The sequence below is a fragment of the Numenius arquata genome, chromosome 10 (assembly GCF_964106895.1).
Source record: "Numenius arquata chromosome 10, bNumArq3.hap1.1, whole genome shotgun sequence".
Taxonomy (NCBI): Eukaryota; Metazoa; Chordata; class Aves; order Charadriiformes; family Scolopacidae; genus Numenius; species Numenius arquata.
The window spans coordinates 55115546-55134168 of NC_133585.1; the positions used below are offsets into that span (position 1 = coordinate 55115546).

The following is an 18623-nucleotide window of genomic DNA, read 5'->3' on the forward strand; positions in this document are numbered from 1 at the left end:
TTGGAAGGGACCCTAAAGATCATCTAGTTCCAACCCCCCCTGCCCTGGGCAGGGACACTGTCCACTAGACCAGGTTGCTCAAAGCCCCATCCAACATGGGGGAAACTTTCCTGTTTCCCTCTTACAATGTTCATTCCCTTGTTCCTTCCCAGGATCTCTTCCACTCTCCTCCCCAGGAAAACTTTCAAAATCTTTGGATTTCCCTATTAGTCTGCTTATGGCACTAGATCATCTCTCTTTTCTAAAATATGGAATAGAACAGGGTATACTTTCTCTGTGTCCATTAGCACGGTATTTTCAAAGAAAGACTGAAGCACAGAGGTGGTTCCCCCCACGTTTCCTAAGAAAAGCACACAACCTAAGAAAAAGCAGAATACACACACACACTCCCCCCTCTTTCCCCAATCCTTTCCAAGCCCCAAAGCTCGGTGAATCCACACCGGCTCTTGGACGATAGCTGCCCCGTGCAGGCACCCCCCCCACGCCCCCTCTCCCCGCAGAAGGGCAGGCACTCGGGCTATGCTGAGCACAGACACCCACCACCAGCCCCAGCCGAGCCCTCCCCGGCGGGGCCATCTCCCCCTCCAGTTGCAACCCCTCCGGGGCTCCGTCTCGCCGCCTCCCTCCCCGGTCCCGCCCCCGCCCTGCCTCCCCGCCCGCCCCGCCGCCGCCGCCGCCGCCGCCGGGGCCTCGGCGCCCCCCGCGCCGGGGATGCGGCGGACGGCGGGCTGCCGGCTGCTGGCAGAAGCCGGGGGCAGGCGGCGGGGAGGTGGGCTCCCGCCGCCGCCGCTGCCTCCGCGGCTGGGAGCAGGCTGGGATGCGGAGCGGCGGGGCCCGCCGGGAGGGCGCGGGGCGCTGCCGGGCAGTAGGCGGGCGGCGGGCGCGGAGACGCCGGAGCCGTCCGGGGTGCTGAAGGACTCGGCACCACCAAAGCTCTCCAGGGTGCTGAAGAGTCCGGAACCGCCGAGGCGCTCCAGGGTGCTGAAGGGTCCTGGAGCTCCGGAGCTCTCCAGGTTGCTGAAGGCGCCGGAGCTGCGCCGAGCCGCCGAGCCCCGCCGATGCCTCGGACAGGAGCCCACCGGGACTTGGCGGCGGCTCCCAGCAGCATGGCCCGGGTTGGGTACCTCCGGGCGGCTGTCTCGGGATTTTATCTGTGGGAAGCCGCTTTGCTGCTCAGGTGAGTCGTTTTCTTTGGGGAAGCATATCTTCCGTGCCCTGGCTACCTTCGGCAGCCAGACCATGGGCACGGAAACTGCATGTGTGGGATCCATGCTTTGCGAATGACTTGGTAACATCACATTACCTCGAATTTGATTTTGTATGTTGTGGGCTGAAGGCTGCACCTTTCCTTCGCCTCTTCCCAATTAGCGTTTCCCTATTCGATCTGGGAATTTTATCACTGGTTTTAGCAGGAAAAGCAACACTAACGATCTTGAAAATTCTTCAGCTGCAAAGTGTCTATATCTAAAAGTTACAGAAGATAATCTGAGTTGGGAATATACAGGCTTATTTATTACTATAATTTATTCAAAAAAATCAGGGATTTTCCTTTTACTTTTACAGCAGCAGAAAAATGATAGCTGAGTAAACAGAAGATATGTTCTACAGAATTTCCCTCAAGAGGGATGGCATTTGCTGTACCACTGGCAGTCTAGGATTTGTATTACAAAAGATAGGGACATACTTATAAATTAGGACCTGAGTAGAGGACTGAGGTTCATACAGCTTTTTCTACTTTCTGCCCAGGACACTTTTTCTAGCTAAAGTAATGTTATGATATCAGCACAAACATTCTTTTAATACAGAGCTCTAAAAGTGTGGTGATAGCAGGCTAAAATAAACTGGAATTCTCTTTTTAAAGGTGAAAGGAAAACTTAAAAAGAAAAATCAGACATGTAAAGGAGCAGGCTTCAATGTCATCATGTATTCACTGCTGATGCAGTTAACCATGCTTCCTGTCAACAAACATTCTAGCTCTGTATCACAATAAACAGAGTATGGCATACAACATGACGATGCCAGACTATTTTAAGAATGACATTGTTATCTGACAGAGACAAAAAAGGAAACATATTTGAAAAGTGGTTCTCCAGAGAGTTTGGGGATTATACATGTACGGGATTTATAACCACAAAGTTAAAACAGTAGCGTGCAGTGCCGCACAATGATGGCACATTTCACAGGTGTTCTCAGGTTCATAGCAAATCTTTTCTTTTTTGAAGATAGTTTAGTGACCTGTTTTGTATCAATATATGTAATGTAAATAGTTTATAACATGATTTTATTGTAATTGTGCCAAAAGGAAGAGACTTTAAGAAACTGGGTCACATGGTATGGGATTAATTGACACTGGGAGGAAAGAGTAAATTTAAATAATTAAAGTTTAAATTTTCCAGTTTCATTGAGTATTTAATGCTCAGAGTAGATGGCCAAACCCCTGTGTAGTGTAAGCAATACAAGCAGTACTGTGTTGTTATTATTCTGTTTCCATGTCCTTATAGAACTTATTTTTCTTCTGCATATTATTTAAATACCTTCTTACTGTTGAATGTTTCATCCTTTATTTTAATGATATAAAGACATGTATTATATTCCAAGGGGAAAAAAGTGAAAAAGTCAGTTTTGGACAGCATACGTGTATTTTGCATCACATAATTTTGGACTAACATTTAGTTGTTTCAAAATGTCTACAGGCATCTTATTTTGCATAAATTCAAATTATTCTGTTCAATGTCCAAACAACTGTTGTATTGTAATAGCCTTCTGCTCTTACACTGCCATTTCATCCCAATGAACATGGTTAATGTGCACAAGGACTACACAGTCTGAGAAAGACTTCAGAAAGCTGCACAGCATGTATGCGTGTATTTGATACATATCTCAATATAGACACTGCTGGTGACTTTAGGTCTGGCAATAAGACCTGACAAACCCGAGTAATTTTGAGACACACAAGAGTCCTCTCCATGTTTTGACATGGAAAGAGTGTAAATAAATTAAAAAAAAAAAAATAAATTAAAATGGTGAAAATATTAAACCCTGTAAAATTCCCAAGCTTCCCAAAGGCATTAATTCTAGTTCTTTTCTCACTTAAGCCTTGAGAAATTATTTACATTAGAGCAAAGGGAACAGGGAACAATAGGATGCTACTTCCACTCTCTGTGAGACACACAGACTCCAGCCCTAGCACCTATAGAACACCCTCAGTGAGAAGACGGATGTGCTATGAATTTCTAGGAAGCAAACCTTAAGTGTTTCACTTGCTCAAACATTATGGAAAAAAACCCATATCTTCTCTTACATCGAGCAACATTAAAACTTTTCTACTCTTCCTTAGCAAGTACTCAAGGCTGTGGAGAAGACTGAAGGAACCTAACAGGAAGAACCTTCAATTCTTGTCCAACAGCTCCGAGGCTGTTCAAAGTGATTGTTTAAATTATATGCCTGTCAAGATAGACATTTAGTTTTATTTTCAGTGGAGGTCAAATGAAAACAAAGAGGATTTTTTTTCAGTATAAAGTTCCAGGCTTGCTACTTTAATGAGCAAAGTCTCTGGATTGATGTGCTTCACAAGAGCAGACTGCACCTGATTCTTTTTTTAAAATATTAATTTTTCATCCCACATCTAAAGGCTTTTCAAACTGAAATGACTGAAACAAGATGTATATTAGTCGTAGTAGGATCTAATAATCAATCTGATTACTGAAAGACATTGTAGAGAGAATAAAACATTGTTAATAGTCTTTGATAATATTGTCCATGTTTGTACTACTATGTCTTAGATTAACAACATACTTATTGGTAATATATTAATAGATTTTTGACATGAAAAACAAGGGTTTAAGCACATAGTACTCTATTATATTTTCAGTGATATGTTTGAGGATTGAGACAAATGTTATAATTAGACCCAAAATAAAAAAGATATTATTTATTAATGATTGCTAGGCCAAGCCTCAGTATGATACTAGGAAGAGTGTAGAGATGTAAAAATGAGGGCAATGGTTTGAAGTTATAATAATCTCTAAGACTGAGTGTTCCTCTGTTTTCATTCGAGTAACAGTATTAAGAAAAATTCCTCTGGATTTGCTTGGATTCCAGGAGGTCATGCTGAGAGCAAGATCATATTTGTAGAATCAACACAAAGATCACATTTGTGAGTCAGTTTTATGACAGCTCTTGGACTTGCAAGGGCTCCAGCACAGCTTTACTGGAACTACACTGCCAGGAATTAGCCAGGGACTCTACTTTCTCCTTAAAGAGTATGCTATAGGTATTTTAGGTGTAGACCTGTGTGTGGGGAAAGCACAGGAGGAAAAGGTAGGTGGCAGTGTGGAAATGCAAAACAGATTTTCCCTATATGATATAGCTTAGCATAGACCAAGAATCATGTTATGACTGGGTTATCGCCTCTTTCCTCATTCTATTCACTGCCCCATTGGCCTTATATTAAAGGAAGCAGTATCACAGAGACAGCTAATGGCACTTAGCAAGACCAGATCCTTGTGGAAAAAACCTCAATGCAACCTAACTCTGGGGCATGTCTGAGCTCAAAGTTAACTGATTTTGAAATTTTTCTTGCACTGCGTTGCAAATTGATTTCAGATGAATAGCTTTAAGAAGCAAAAGTCAATATCCTTTAAGCCAGCATTAGTTCCTCCAAATAACGAAAAAGGAAAAAAAAAAAAAAAGCTAAAAAATAATAAAACCAATATATCATCACAAACATCTTTGAAAATAAAGATTTTTCAGATGTTCCGATGAGACTTCAGTATCTTATTAATATGTTAAGAATTATACCTACAATACTATTAAAGAAATGAAAGGGTCTGCTAAAATTAGGATGCAAATAAATAGGGTGTGAAAGAAAATGTAGTAATTCAAGATGAGAGCACCGAGGCACAGTACCTTTCCTCAGTAGCTCAGACTCAATTTGAAAAGATGGTTTCTATGGGATCAATCAGTCAACAGACTCCAAGTCCTAATGAAAAAAGATTTGGTACGTCTCAGGGAGCAGCAAGGGAAGGGAAGGTGAGCTGGGAGTCCAGACTCACAGCAAAGCAGGCAGGAGCTGCAGGAGACCTACCATCAAAGTTTGCAGTCCCTCAGGACCTGTGCAAGAGCAGAGCAGATCCAGCCCAAACAACCCTTCCAATTGCCAGGCAAAGTTGGTAGAGATGAGGCAGGACCAAGGGCAAGCCAAAAAGCCAGGTCAGATCAAACTCAGGATCAGAATTAGGAAGGTGCAAGGCTGGGTGGTGGTGCATTTGCTCAGTAGCTCACACAGAGACCAAGAGTATCTCCCCAGCACTCCTGAGAGAGAAAGAAAAAAAAAAAAAAAAAAAAAAAAAAAAATGAAGAGAAAAAAAGGGAAAAAAAACCGCTCCTGGGAGAAGAGGATGAACCCCTGCTGAGGCTTCTACAGCTTTTTATCCAACAGCTCTGCTTCAGAGCTGGGCTGCTGCGTTATCAGTGCTGGCATGGAGCCCAGCCAGCCAAACCCCCAGCATGAAGGAAACGTGCTCAGAGTCCTCATAATCCATCAGGAGGAGTGCATCAGGGTTCCCTTGCAAGGTGAACGCACAGGCAGGCATCGTGCTTTCCAAAACTCAGACAAAAAAGGAAGTGGAGGTTTTTGTGACCAAGAATATGATATTCAAATTCTCTCATATTTCAACTATACCAGTGAAAACACTGAAATCCCTTTGAATCAAATATGAGTTTTTTCACAAGTATAAATTTGATCAAACTTCTACTATTCATTCTTTACTTCTATAAAACCCAAATATTTTAGTGACTACCATTTCTATTATTTTGAGATAGAATTATGTGTAGATTTTTGAGTTTATAATATTATAAACAGCAAGAAAATTAAATAACAAGGAAATCTCAATTAAAAACATTAATCTTTCCATTCTTACTGTGCTAGTGACATTTTCTTACTTTTCAATCTCTCCTAATCCACTCCGAGCCAATTGATGCTAACAACTGAAAACGAGTAATATTGTGAGATAAGTGCTGTGCTTCTGGATGATGGAAAATGTAATAGCTCTGTTATCAGATTAGTCTTGTCCAGCTATCCTAGAAATCATGACAATTAGATAAAATGAAAATTTTTACAAGATTAGAGCTTCTTATTTTAACAGATTTAGAACACAAGCTTCAAATGACCTTACTGAGCATTATGTAATAATACCTATAGGGAATGGTTCCTGCAAATCAGCTTTTCTCAAGTAATGAACAAGGAAGAGTCCTTCTGTGTGGTGCTGCAGCTCCTCCTTTTTATTGCTTTTCCCGCCGCTCTTCATGATGTTTATTGGAAGAATCAGTGAGAGGAGGTAGGAACTAAAAAGAAAGACACCTTTTTGTGGATATCAACTACCAGCAGAAAGGGAACATCTCAGAGAGCAGGGAAAGACACAGCTAGAAACTGGGTGTAACAAAAATACAAGACCAAAGCAGGAAAATGAGAAGAGCATGAGGAAGCAGAGCAGACTGCCCCGTAAAGTCAAGAGAAAAGATGGCAAGAATCTTTGAGGCTGTACTTTTTTCTAGCAGAGACTATAATCCGTTATTTTTCGTGGCTTCTGAAGCAATAGGATCCTTCCTGACTGATGTCTTTAGATGCTGTGTCAATACAAACGCTAAGTAGTGAGGGTAAAAAGACAGAATGAAGGAAAAAAGTACAAAAATAGACAGCATGCAGTTATAAAAGAATGCATTTTGTTACTATTCCTCCAGTCACCTCCCTAATGAGTTGCTCCAACATTATTCAACAGCAAACAGGGTAATAATACTTGGTCCACGTTGCAGTGGACTTTCTACATAACAAACATTTCCTATCTAATTTTCCTGTACCACATACCACCCTGCTATTCCTCTAGCCCTACCATTGATGTACAAAATGAGCAGGGGTGGGGGAAGAGTCAGGGCTATTTCCAGGTAGGAATGTCCCTAAGGAAGATCAGTCCTCCTCAATACTTTTATTATTGAAGTTTTGAGTTGGTGACATGAAATATTAGCGAAATGCGGTTTCCGAGGAAAAGAGTTTGAGACCACAGAAAATGTAGGAAAGTTCAAGAAGACTCTGGCCTGAGATCATCATGTGGGCACCGATGGGGCTGGTGAAATAGCGGAGCTGAACAAGTCGTGGGGCTACTGCCTCATACAAATCCATGGCTACAGGAAAAAGCAAGGCAGCAGATTATCCTGTGGCTGTTTCAGTGAAACAATAAAGTGAGTAGAAAGCAAAAACAAGAGTACTAAATTATCTCAGACTGGGAGGGTGAGTTAATTGCTATTAACCTGTGTGTGATTCTTACAGTTAAAACTAATTTAGGAAGAGTATCATAAGCAAAATCAGTACACCTATGACACTTAAAAAAGCAAACTAGTTTTCTTCCTCTTCCTGATTAAAATTCAAGCTCAGTTTTAGCTACATAATCTACTGTTTTAAGATTTTTCCCTTTGTTGCATTCCATCTTTGATATAAAATATATATAAAGACATCTTTGATATAAAAAAAAGTAATATTGGAATATGCTACCCATCTCAGCATTGCCCAAGGCTTACCACACTACGTACAGTTTGCATAAGACTCCACTACGTCTAGAATTCATCTCCAGGTTCTTATAAAATATTTTTTTTTCCCTTTCAGAATTTTGAAAGGTAAAATATGAGCCTAATGTAATCCTAAATAACATCTCTGAGGATACACAGGTACCAGAATATATTATTTCCATTATTGGCTGTTTACAAATTTGCGTAATTTTTACCAACAATTAACTTTAATTAACTTTAATTTCACAACTTGCCACTCAGCAGAAATGCCTAGAAAATACAGTTATACCAGCACTGTTCTTCAGAAGATTGGGTTTCTTTAAAATTATTATTACTTTACATCTCAGTGGGTGACTGCAAAGCTTAGGAACTTTTTGGTTTATAATGTTCTGGGATACAGTGGGGCTTGATTATTAAACGGATCCTGAGTTTTTGTCCTGCTAAGGCTTTTAATTTCATTGAATTTTCAACACTGCACTGTGGTCTGATTGATGTAGTGATGCACAGGAGTGTCCATCCTCTGGGCTCTAAGACATACTCATCTGCAGGGACCAACCAAACTTCCAGCTTTGTGAGCAACGTACCTGCTGGCTAAGGGTGCCCTACAACAGAAATAAATAAATGGCACAAACTGGTAACTTGCTGGAAAAAGTAGGGTACAACTTTTCATTTCTTGAAGGGAAAAATAAAAATTTGGAAATCAGTCATGACTAAAGCACTGCCTTCACACAGCTAAATTAAGACTGACTACAGTCTTCTAAGGTAAACATTAATTCTGTGCCTAAGTATCTATATAATGCCTCCATAAAGGAACCCACACTTGAGCGATGTTTTCCCTGATGCTATCAGGTCAGATCCATTACCACTGACTCAACCGTATTTGAATTAAAATCAAAGTGTCCAGATTCCAGCATCACATCTGGACTGCATTCCATAAAAGACTTTTTTGAAATGCATAGCAGGTTTTTTCAGTGCTTTATTCTATCAGAAAAAAATGCTTTATGCAAACTTTCTTTTTTTAAAAAAATTACAAAGGAAGTATATTTATCAGTTTGCAAGATTTATCAGAACTTACTTTAACTCTTAATTGGCAAGAGTTAAAGTAAAATAAACTATCTTCTGTTTTCCTTCAGCTCTTGCACACTGAAGACTGGATCCTCAATTGTTTTGAACACGATATTGCAATTTTTTACTACACAAAGTAAATATGAAATGCGCCCACTTGAGACAGTAACCCACGGTTACAAAAAGTACAATACAGTAGAGAACCGGAACTAAAAATGTTATTTGCAAGCAGTTTCTCCATATTTGCATTAAAACTTTACCTCCAGACCCTATCCCAAAAGATCTAACACTGTGCAAATGAACTCTGAGAACATATCTACCTCTTTCCCTACTTCTGTTGTTCCTGTACACAGATCTTTGGGTGTAAGTGTACACAAATTTTCATCCTTAATCACAATGTGAGAACAAATGCTCTCGTTCAGATTATCTAAGTAAGGGCCTTAGAGAAAAAAAAAAAAAAGGTCTTAGATGAAAAAGCACCTTTTTCATCTTTCTTAACAGTGATGATTTCTTCAGGAGATGAAGTGTCTTGCACATAATATAGACAAGAACACACTCGGTCATGGACTTTCCTTCCCCCAGCACATTTCCAATGTTTATATGAGGCTCCTAAGACTCGGGTGATAATTAAGGGGGCGCTGGATACGTGGCATAAGCAAGACTAATACAGCAAAGAAAGAGCATGTATCTGAGGGCATGTTTAAATACCACTTTCTGTGTGTGAAAGAGAACGCGTGTGTGTGTAGTGGACCGGGATAATTTTGGTGGAAACACGAAAGGCTAGCAGCCCTTTTTTCTTAACCTTCACATTATTTTCTCTGACTTATTCAGTAAGGAATATGCTTCAGTGCATGCATCAGGAATACTGGGTTCTGTCATTATGTGGCATGAATCCTGCCACTCTCAGCATCACCCTGAAGCTCAACCCTGTTGTTCCTCAAAGAAAGTCTTATTCTGAATTATTATAGTGTTGATTCTGGATAGAATTAATAAAAAGGGAAAAATTACCTCATCCGTGTATCTCATGAAAATTAACACAGCTGGTTGAACATCCCCATTCCTGTCTCTCAGAAAATTCCAAAGCTCTGAAAAGATTTTATTGCTTTTTCAATGCATAAAAAGAAATTTAAGGTGGAAAAAGCAGGAAAAAGTCTCCGTCAATTCTGTGGGGGAGATGTTCAGAGAAGTTTTTGAAAATTAGAACCTTAAATTCCCATCAAGGTTAGAAAATTGATTGTGGCTGCCAGAACAGAAAGAAGACTGGACAATACTCCATGCAAGCCTGCCAGCATCTCCTTAAAACAGCATTGACACAGATATGTTTCTGCAAAACTCTATTTCAAGAAAACAGTATTTTTTCCTACTAGAAATGTTTTGGCTTAATTGAAATTTCTTAATCAATAGTAATATTATGGTACCTACCCTATAATTAGCTGACTAATCAAAATAAACAATTTCTTGAGAAGTGTTTTGGGCAAGAAATTTATATAGCACTGAGTTCTATTTTCTGATAAGTTTTAACTTGTCTGGGCTGTAGTCCTGCGTGAGGGAATACTTTATTTTTAGGGTGAGTGACTCTTCAGACTACATTCAGCTTTTCTCTAACTGAACTAATATCTTAACAAACTTATTTTGGAGAAAAATGTCTCATCTTCTAACCAGCCACCTGAGTGCTCACTGAAGGTACAGGGCAACGCTGTGGTACTGATAGAAGCAGAGCTTCCCTAAGGCAAACGGAATAGCGTTTAATTGAATTGTGCTTCAGTCTTCCCAAACCCCAGGGTTTTAATTCAAAATCAAATTTTTATCTAGTTTTGATAAGGCCCAACCATTTCATTCTATTATAAGATCTTCTGTGAAGATTTTTATGACTAGTAAAAGAATTGTTTGAGAAGAAATACAGCGAAGAACCCCAATTTTCAGTTTCAGTTATAGTTTTCAACTCATAAAGGTGGATTTTTAAAGCAAAACAAGGCAAAGGAGGAACAAAAGACTTTTAACTTTCTAAATAATCATTAATTATGATTACAATAAATATATTTTTCTACAGATGCACAGTTCAGTGAACACTATTCCTGTTTATACTGAGTGAGAGTGCAGCAACCTAGAGGGTGCAAAGTAAGCTGATGGGGCAATGCCATAATAACAGTAAATCCAGGCAGGGAATTACAAATAGAAAACACAGTAATATGCACCTCTACAATTTAAAGGACTTTTTGGGACGCATTCAAAAGACAGAATCAACCACGCAGCTATAATCTGTAGAATTCCGTTTTCAGTATTCACAGGTTACTTCTAGATTTGGGAACAGTTTGCCTCAGGAAACAATAACTTGCAGTTTTTAGCCAGGCTACAGTCTCATTTTAATTAATTCTCCTTTCAGTCTGGTGTTGCCTCATTGACATCAGTTGAATTACTATTCATTGTGATGGTGAAAGACACCAGTCAGTTCCTGCACAAGTGCAACTCGTTAGAGGAATCGTTCATTAATCACAAAAATTAATGTAATTGTTCAGGTCTGACATGCTTTTATAGAAGGATATCTGGTATTATAAAAGATAATATGCTGAAATTATTTTACTTGGTCATTTTGCAATCTATCCATTACTCCAATAACTATTCTCCATCATCCAGTTACCACGCAAATTAGTGTTTGTAGTGAGATAGTAATGCAAGTTCAGACCACTATATCTGTGATTTACAGTTTCTGTTTTCAAAGATATTCTGTTCATTTTAGCCAAGTATTATCTGTCTTAAAAAAAAAAAAAAAAAAAAATCATTGAATTTTGGGACGATCTGCCTGTCTTTAATTCAAAGTTAAAGTTGTAAAATCTTACCCCATGCAGCAGGTCTTTGGAAGAGTGAGAGATTTGCCTGAATTTGAATATTTGAAACATTCTCTGCTCCTTGTATAGCTGTTTGCATCAGCTTTTTCCTAGAAAAAAAAATGTAGGTTGAATAAATTTACAAACAAAGACCTGAGTTTAGAATATTTATAAACATAAGGTGGACAAGAGGTACAAAAGACTACTAAGGAAGTAGGTTCTTCTGGGAAAACAATGAATAAATACTCGGAGTCATAATTTATAAAATGTCTTAAGAAAATTCATGGGCTGCTCAGCTGAAACTGGCAACAATAAACTTGTCTTAAAGAAGAAAGCAAAATTAGAGGGACAGCCTGTAGTTTACTGAATCTATACCTTAATTAAGGGATACAGCCATGCCCATAGGATTATGAATAATGCTGACAAATTAGTTTTCTTCCTTCCTTCCTGAAAGATTTTTTTTTTTCCAAAGGAGAGGCAGTAAAGCATTGTGCTTATATGTATGTACCAAGTCACAAAAAACCCCAAGTATATACAAATTTAGCCTCAGCTAGAATTTAAAGCCCTTTGACCTGTAGAATGGTGATCAGGTCAGAGTGTCTTAATCAGAAGACTTAAAACCCCATTATTCTCTATCTTTTCTGGAACATTCTTCTGTCAAAAAGGTATCTTTGTCAGGTTTATGTTTGTTCTTGGAATAATGTGTGCAAATTCTATATACTATGAACTGATCTGGTTAGTCTTTATCTAATTAATAGAACAGATAATTAGAGACTCTCCCTATAAAGAAATAATAATAATCCTATGCTTCTGACCTCTTCAAACATGTTTGCTTTTGCCATTCATCCTATCAAAGACATTTTATGAAGAGAGAAGAGATCTATGTTGCACAGAAGAGAGTTTAAAGACCGTCTTCATAGCACAAAATCTTACCGCCACAATTTGCAAAATGCAGTTACCGAGGCACTCTCAGGTGATCAGACACTGTCAATTAGAGGATCATTTCATTTTTGCAGCCCTTGTTAATTACATGGTTACACTGAATAATTTTTGTTTTAATATTGATGTATTCTATCCCGATTGCTTACAGTTTCAGAACCAAGGGAAGTAGTTGTAAGATTAATTCACCTAACGGTTATTGGTGACCCAGGGAATAAGTACCAATTCAGATTAATTTACTGAAATGTGTATATTTTTGTTTGTGAGATGCAACTGAGTGCATATTGGCTGGCTACAGTTTTTGCTTTCCTTACGAGTGTGTAATTAATTTCCTTGAGCTTCTTTGCAAAGCTTTTTAATGTAAAGTGCATTAAAAACTTTCAAACATCAGCTGGAGAGAATGGACCACAAACACAAGATCCAACAGCTCCAGGGGTTTTTGGCCACACTGGCTGTCTGAGAGAATAAGTAATGAAATGAAAGAGCTATTGGACCATCATAATGCATGCAAAGCGTCATATAACAGCTCTGTTGTATGCATTTTAAAATGAAATATAAAACTTCTGCCTCTTTGAATGGCTAAGATGGAGCATGTTTGAGATGAAAGAACTAATTTATGATCAGATGAGAAAAGTCAGCAAGCCAAATATTACAGTAACTTGGTGTTAATATAAGATTTTCAAGATAAAATACATAGGTAGTATTGGAAGGAAGGAAGAAAATGAATTTACCATTCTAAGGTAATTTATATCAATTGTATTCAAAAGTAAGCTAGCGAGACTTTGGAGACTAATCTCAGGATAACTTTGATAAATTAGGAGAGTGCTGTGACTTGGAAACTTCTCTCTGGGAGGTCTCCAGCGGAAGTTACCACTGCAGCACACCATACTCTATCTCTCATCCACCTGTAGCAGCATCAAACAGGGAAGAGCCAGCAGATGGTGCAAAATGTAGTTTCTTCCTTCATATTTTGTCTACGCTATTCTTTCTAAGCTCCTCTGCAGGACTACAACCTTTCTTATACAAATGCTGACAGTAGCCCATCACTTCTTTTCTTCAACATTTTCAAATAAACAGGTACTCTTTTTAGGCTGAAACAACACACTGAAAGTGATTTTTAAGAACCACCTTGAAGACGAAAAGTTTAAAAGAGAGGGGAGAAATCAGCAAAAACCAGTCCTTTCTGGAGAACACAAATGATACAGAAGTCTCAAAGACAGTATGGCTGAAATCACTTTTTAAATATACCTTTTAAAATAGACCATATAGAAAGGACTTTTATTTGTAAAGTTCCTTTCCTTTATTCGTGCTTTGATAAAAACGCGCAGAAGTTTGGGGGGAGATAGAAAAGAGACAGTTTATAAATAGGAATACAGCAGTTCTTCAAAAGAACATGGGACAGCAATCTGAATTTTGTAGCTTTGTATGTTTTAGTGAAGGAAACATTTGTGCAGATCGTGAAATTCCCTTTGAAGAGCTTTTCCTCAATCTTCCTTTTTCTTTTGGAGGAAGGGAAGAGAGTGAGGTTTTTCTCTCACAAACATTCCAACTTTAAAAAGGTGTTTCAGGAGCACAGATTCATGACCCGTGCTTTCTCCTGCTGGCTAAATTGCCAGGTGCAAGATGAGATTTTCCATTTAAATTCTGTAGATGTTGGTGCTCTGGCTGCATAGCTATGGTAACTATAATTTTTTTTCAGGTTCAGTAGTAGAAATTATTTTAAAGATAGAAAAGAATCAACAACAATGCAACATATCTTCACCAGAGGTGTTAGCAAAGAATGGAGTCCCATCACCTGCAATCAGAGTCATGTATGTCACAGCATCTTAATATCCAGCTCCAACTCGAAACACACAGAGCTTTTTTTCTCTCTACTCAAAGTGCTAAACTCTTCCTGAACCCAAGTGTTTCACTGGTTGAAAGCCTTTTAATTTATGATCTAAATTTACTCCTGGACTCTTCATATCCATTTGCTTTCATGACAACATTATCATTTAGCTTAAAATTCTTTCCTCTTTGCAGGTGCATGTCATAGATAGAACGTTTGCTCATCTTTTCCTACAAGTGGTCAATCTCTGATTTTTAAGCTGCCTGTAGTTTAAGGGCAGCTCAAGTGCAGTTCCCATTCTGGAGCTTAATTTCATAATGATGCTCATACAACTGCTGGACAAGTGAAATGCCCCGCTGTGAAAGGAATTGAGCAAAATGGGGCAATGCTACACATATAACCTCCAACCCAGGTTACAGGTTCCAGTACTGGCACCTCCAAGCCTGGAAGCCAGCCACAGGGTAGAAGGATCTCAAGAAGACACTTTTTTCCACTTTGAACTACCCCCATTGCTTCCCCTCCTTAACCCCTCCAAGGCTGTAATGTGTCTTTTGGCAATCTGAAGATTTCCGCAGGAGATTTGTGCTGTCTACTCTGAATTTAGCCTGTTATTTTCATTCCTTTTCACCAAGCTACCCACATATGAAAGACAATACCTTATATTTTGCTAAACTCTCTCCCAGAAAGCTGTACTGTCTTGACAGTCTGATCTTCTGTTATCTTTATTATTAACACTGTGTGCCAAATCCCCACTTGAATTTGTCTCTCTCATTGATTTTTCTTCTTTCTTCTTCAGATAAATGTGCAGCATTTTCTGCCCCTTTGAGGTATTTATACACTTCAATCATTATTTTTCAATCTTCTTTTTGATAAACTACACATATTGAGCTCCTAAAGCTTCTTACTGTAAGAAAATTTCCCTAACTCTCAGATCATGGTTTAGTGGCTTTGTTCATGGACGCAAAATTTTATGCAATGGCCCAGAACTGGTCTCCTTAATATCATATAAAATAGCAAGTGACCTTCATGCTCCTACTCACTCTTTCTCTCTTTCCACGTCAGCGGGTAACACAATAGTGCAGCGAGAACTTCACCACAACAGTGCTGAGATCTTCAACATGAATTCTGAACCCTTCTTCAAAATCTTCAAAATCCAACTGGCCTCCATTCCCAATTCATATATCTCTTAATATCCTTCCTCTATCTGTTTTACACTGTCCTACTTAAATGGATTGAACTTCAGAAATGGGTTATTTTCTTGCCCTTATTGATATTTATACTTCTGTCAATTATTTGCAATTCTTAGTTTTAAAACATCAGTGATTTTCTATCTTCTTTCCAGATGTCAGATGGCAGTGCGGAACACCATTCTCACTACAACTCCCTGCAGTAGCGTTTTGTCTAGAATTTGGGATAGATAAACCATGTTTTGGCTGTGCCAGGCTGGTTCTTGCTATTCTCCAAAATTTATATCCCACTGCATATGTCCTCAGCTGACAGTTTATGACTTAAATATGACTTTTGGTAGGTCAGGACTAGAAATCAGCACAAAGAGAAAAAGCTCTTTATCTTTTTTGAAACTACAAAAGCCACAAATGGTTTTAGTTGTGCTGTGTATCACAAGGTTACTCATTTTATCGAGATATATATTTACTGACTGCGTTGTTTCTCCAATGTGTTGGCCAGCACCCCAGTAAGAGTTCCACAACAATAAAGACCTTTTCTCCAGGCCCACGTGGCTGATGGCAGTGCCGATACTCTGCTCTCTTGGCATGTGCTGAACACACTTTAGAACGTCAGTGGGAGTTCTGCCTACATGTGGAGAGCAGGCTATAGGAGATGACATTTGCCATGTGGTTCGGAGATGAAAATTTTGCCCTAAGATACTTCCTTCAGTAAGTTGTGGGTTTTGTTTTTTTTTACCACCGCAGCAGACACTTTTGTTTTAACAGAAAACAGACCTCTAAGTCAATGTTAAAGAGTAGCATTTGCCAAGAGATTGTTTGATACATTGTATTCTGCTTAAATATCATTAACATAAAACATTGGTTGAACAAAACCTGGTGGTAATAGTACTAATTTATGAAAGAACCTCACTACCTTTTTTTTTTTTCTGATCTAGGCTTCTGTTTCACTGCACCCAGTTAAACATCTTAGACTCCAAATTATGGCATTCCACTTTCACAGCTATTTGTGTAGCTGACATTATTAACTCTGTGATAATGGGCTGATTACTGTGGACTGGGAGTGTTATTAACCTCCAGAAGTCCTGTGCAAGAGGCAAGAGCAACCTATAACTATGCAGCTTAACAAAACAGAATTTGCATATAAAATGACTGACATAAAAAGAACATACTGTTTCCATTTCTTTGCTATGACTATTTTTGAAGCATAAACTGGCTTGAAAGGCAATCTCAGCTTTCTTATTTTCCTATTTGTACAAGAATGAACTAAGTGATTCACTGTGTAAAATTAAAGTTTCCCTAAGAAAATCTCTAAAAAAAATGTTTTGCTCTGTTTTCTCCTGTGTTTGTTTTTCCTTGCTGTCAGCTTGGTAGCCACGAAGGAAACGGACAGCGCACGATCTCGCAGCATGCCAATGTCACCCTCTGATTTCCTGGATAAGCTAATGGGGAGGATGTCAGGCTACGACGCAAGGATCAGACCAAATTTCAAAGGTAACTTCAAACCTAAACTTTTGGTATTTCAGGTTTTTTCAGTATTTTTTTTTTCTTTTTCTGAAACGCTTGTTAATGAATTCAAATTCCCACCTTGGACTACCATAGCCTGAAGCACTCCAGAAAGCAAATTCTGTGAAAATGAGGCCAAATCATCATATCTGCCTGATCCTAACCAAAAGGAAGAGTGTGTTAATGATCTGACCATCAGAGTCAAACTCAAGAGAGTTTACCTTAGTTAAAAAATCTATCACCAAATTAGATTCCTCACTCCTGTGCCCCCATTGTGCTTTGAAGTGGCAAAAGGTACCGTCTTTGCTCTTGTTCCTCTCCCTGTTCTCAGTTCTCCACTGAAACTGCAGGTTCTCAATGACAGAAACTGTCTCTTTTATGCACTTTTTTTATGTCAAAGATGACAAAGGAGATTGAAAGAAGATTGGAAAGCCAAAGTTTGCAAATGCAATGATTATATCTGCCGAGGATATTAGCACAAACTATATTATCCAGACCCGGAAATGCTAAAGTAGAGCATTTAATGAAGAATTATACAAACTATATTATTATACAAATATACAAACTACTGTACAAACAAATAGCACTCACTCTAACTTATGCAGTCTGAGAAGTTTAGGTAAATTTGACTTTTTTTTTTTTTAGAATGCAAATTCCAATAATACAGTGGAACTATATTTAACTCTATTTCTCGGTCTTTAACTCAAGTTATCAGTCTTTAAAGTCTCCAGAATACATGTATTTTTTTGAAAGAATAAGCCCATTGTGATTTAAGATGACATTATTCTCACTTTGCCTTGGCTGCCTCCGCTTATCTTCTTGAGTATCTTCTTGAGTCCAAGAGATTCTCTTTGCTCTAACATTTCACTATAAGGCAGGTTTTACTTCTTGTTTAACACAAAATTTTTCCTTCAAGCAGACAGCCCTTCCTCCTCTAAGTCATCTGTCAGTGCCTTTCCGTCTTAATTCTTATTCACCACTAAATTTTATAAATTTTTGACATCTCCAAGTCCCAGAAACTTAAGTGGTTATGACTCTAAAGCAATTTCTATTTGCTGGTTTTGCCATAACTTGCCCGGACTGATTCACAAGGACCAAGTAAGTTGTTTGTCAAATTACTTCCCATCAGTAAGCCGTAAGCAGTTATACATAATACATAAACTCACTACACCCAGGATTTACTGCAGCTGGAAATTCTTTGCTTTTAATAAGTTCGCGGTGCTGATATTTCTCAGAAAATGATAAGTGTGCACTGGAAATTCAAACACACCCCTAAAAGATTTACAGCAGTGATCAATGTCCCTGATGACCACACAGTACAAGTCCCTTGGACTTTCCTTACCAGAACTCCTTTGAAGAATGCTCCAGTACCTGGCTTCCTGGAGGGTTAATGTATCAAACAGTATTTGCAAAATAATGCAAAATGTTGTATTTCTAAAATTACTTTGTAGATGAATGGTAGCTCTTAAATTATTTTTGCTCCTTATTAAAGTTGCCTTGAGGTGTTGCCGCAGTATAGTCTTCAGCGTGCAAACTGCAGGTTCAACCTAAGGTAAAGCTGTGCTGGGCAGAAGACAACCTCAGGCAAAGCGTAAGCACTGAGTCTTTCTCCTTACTTCTTTGGCTCTCCTGAAGTCCTACAAACAAGTGTTTAAAAATTAGGAGTTTACAGTTTAGCAGCTGATTTTGGGGACTGGATTTTGGAGTTTGTCATGG

The 18623-nt window shown here is 38.7% G+C and overlaps 1 protein-coding gene across 3 annotated transcripts in view; it reads left to right on the forward strand.

The window, feature by feature from the left end:
* The first annotated feature begins 1058 nt into the window (after positions 1-1058).
* GLRA3 (glycine receptor alpha 3) overlaps positions 1059-18623 on the forward strand; it is a 68374-nt gene continuing 50809 nt past the window's right edge. For 2 of the 3 annotated variants that reach the window (XM_074154480.1, XM_074154481.1), the window contains exons 1-2: positions 1059-1177; positions 16768-16895. In XM_074154480.1, the coding sequence (XP_074010581.1) occupies positions 1059-1177; positions 16768-16895 (247 nt within the window). Of the gene's footprint in view, positions 1178-16767; positions 16896-18623 lie in introns of those variants that run through there. The other variant, XM_074154482.1, reaches the window with a different exon arrangement.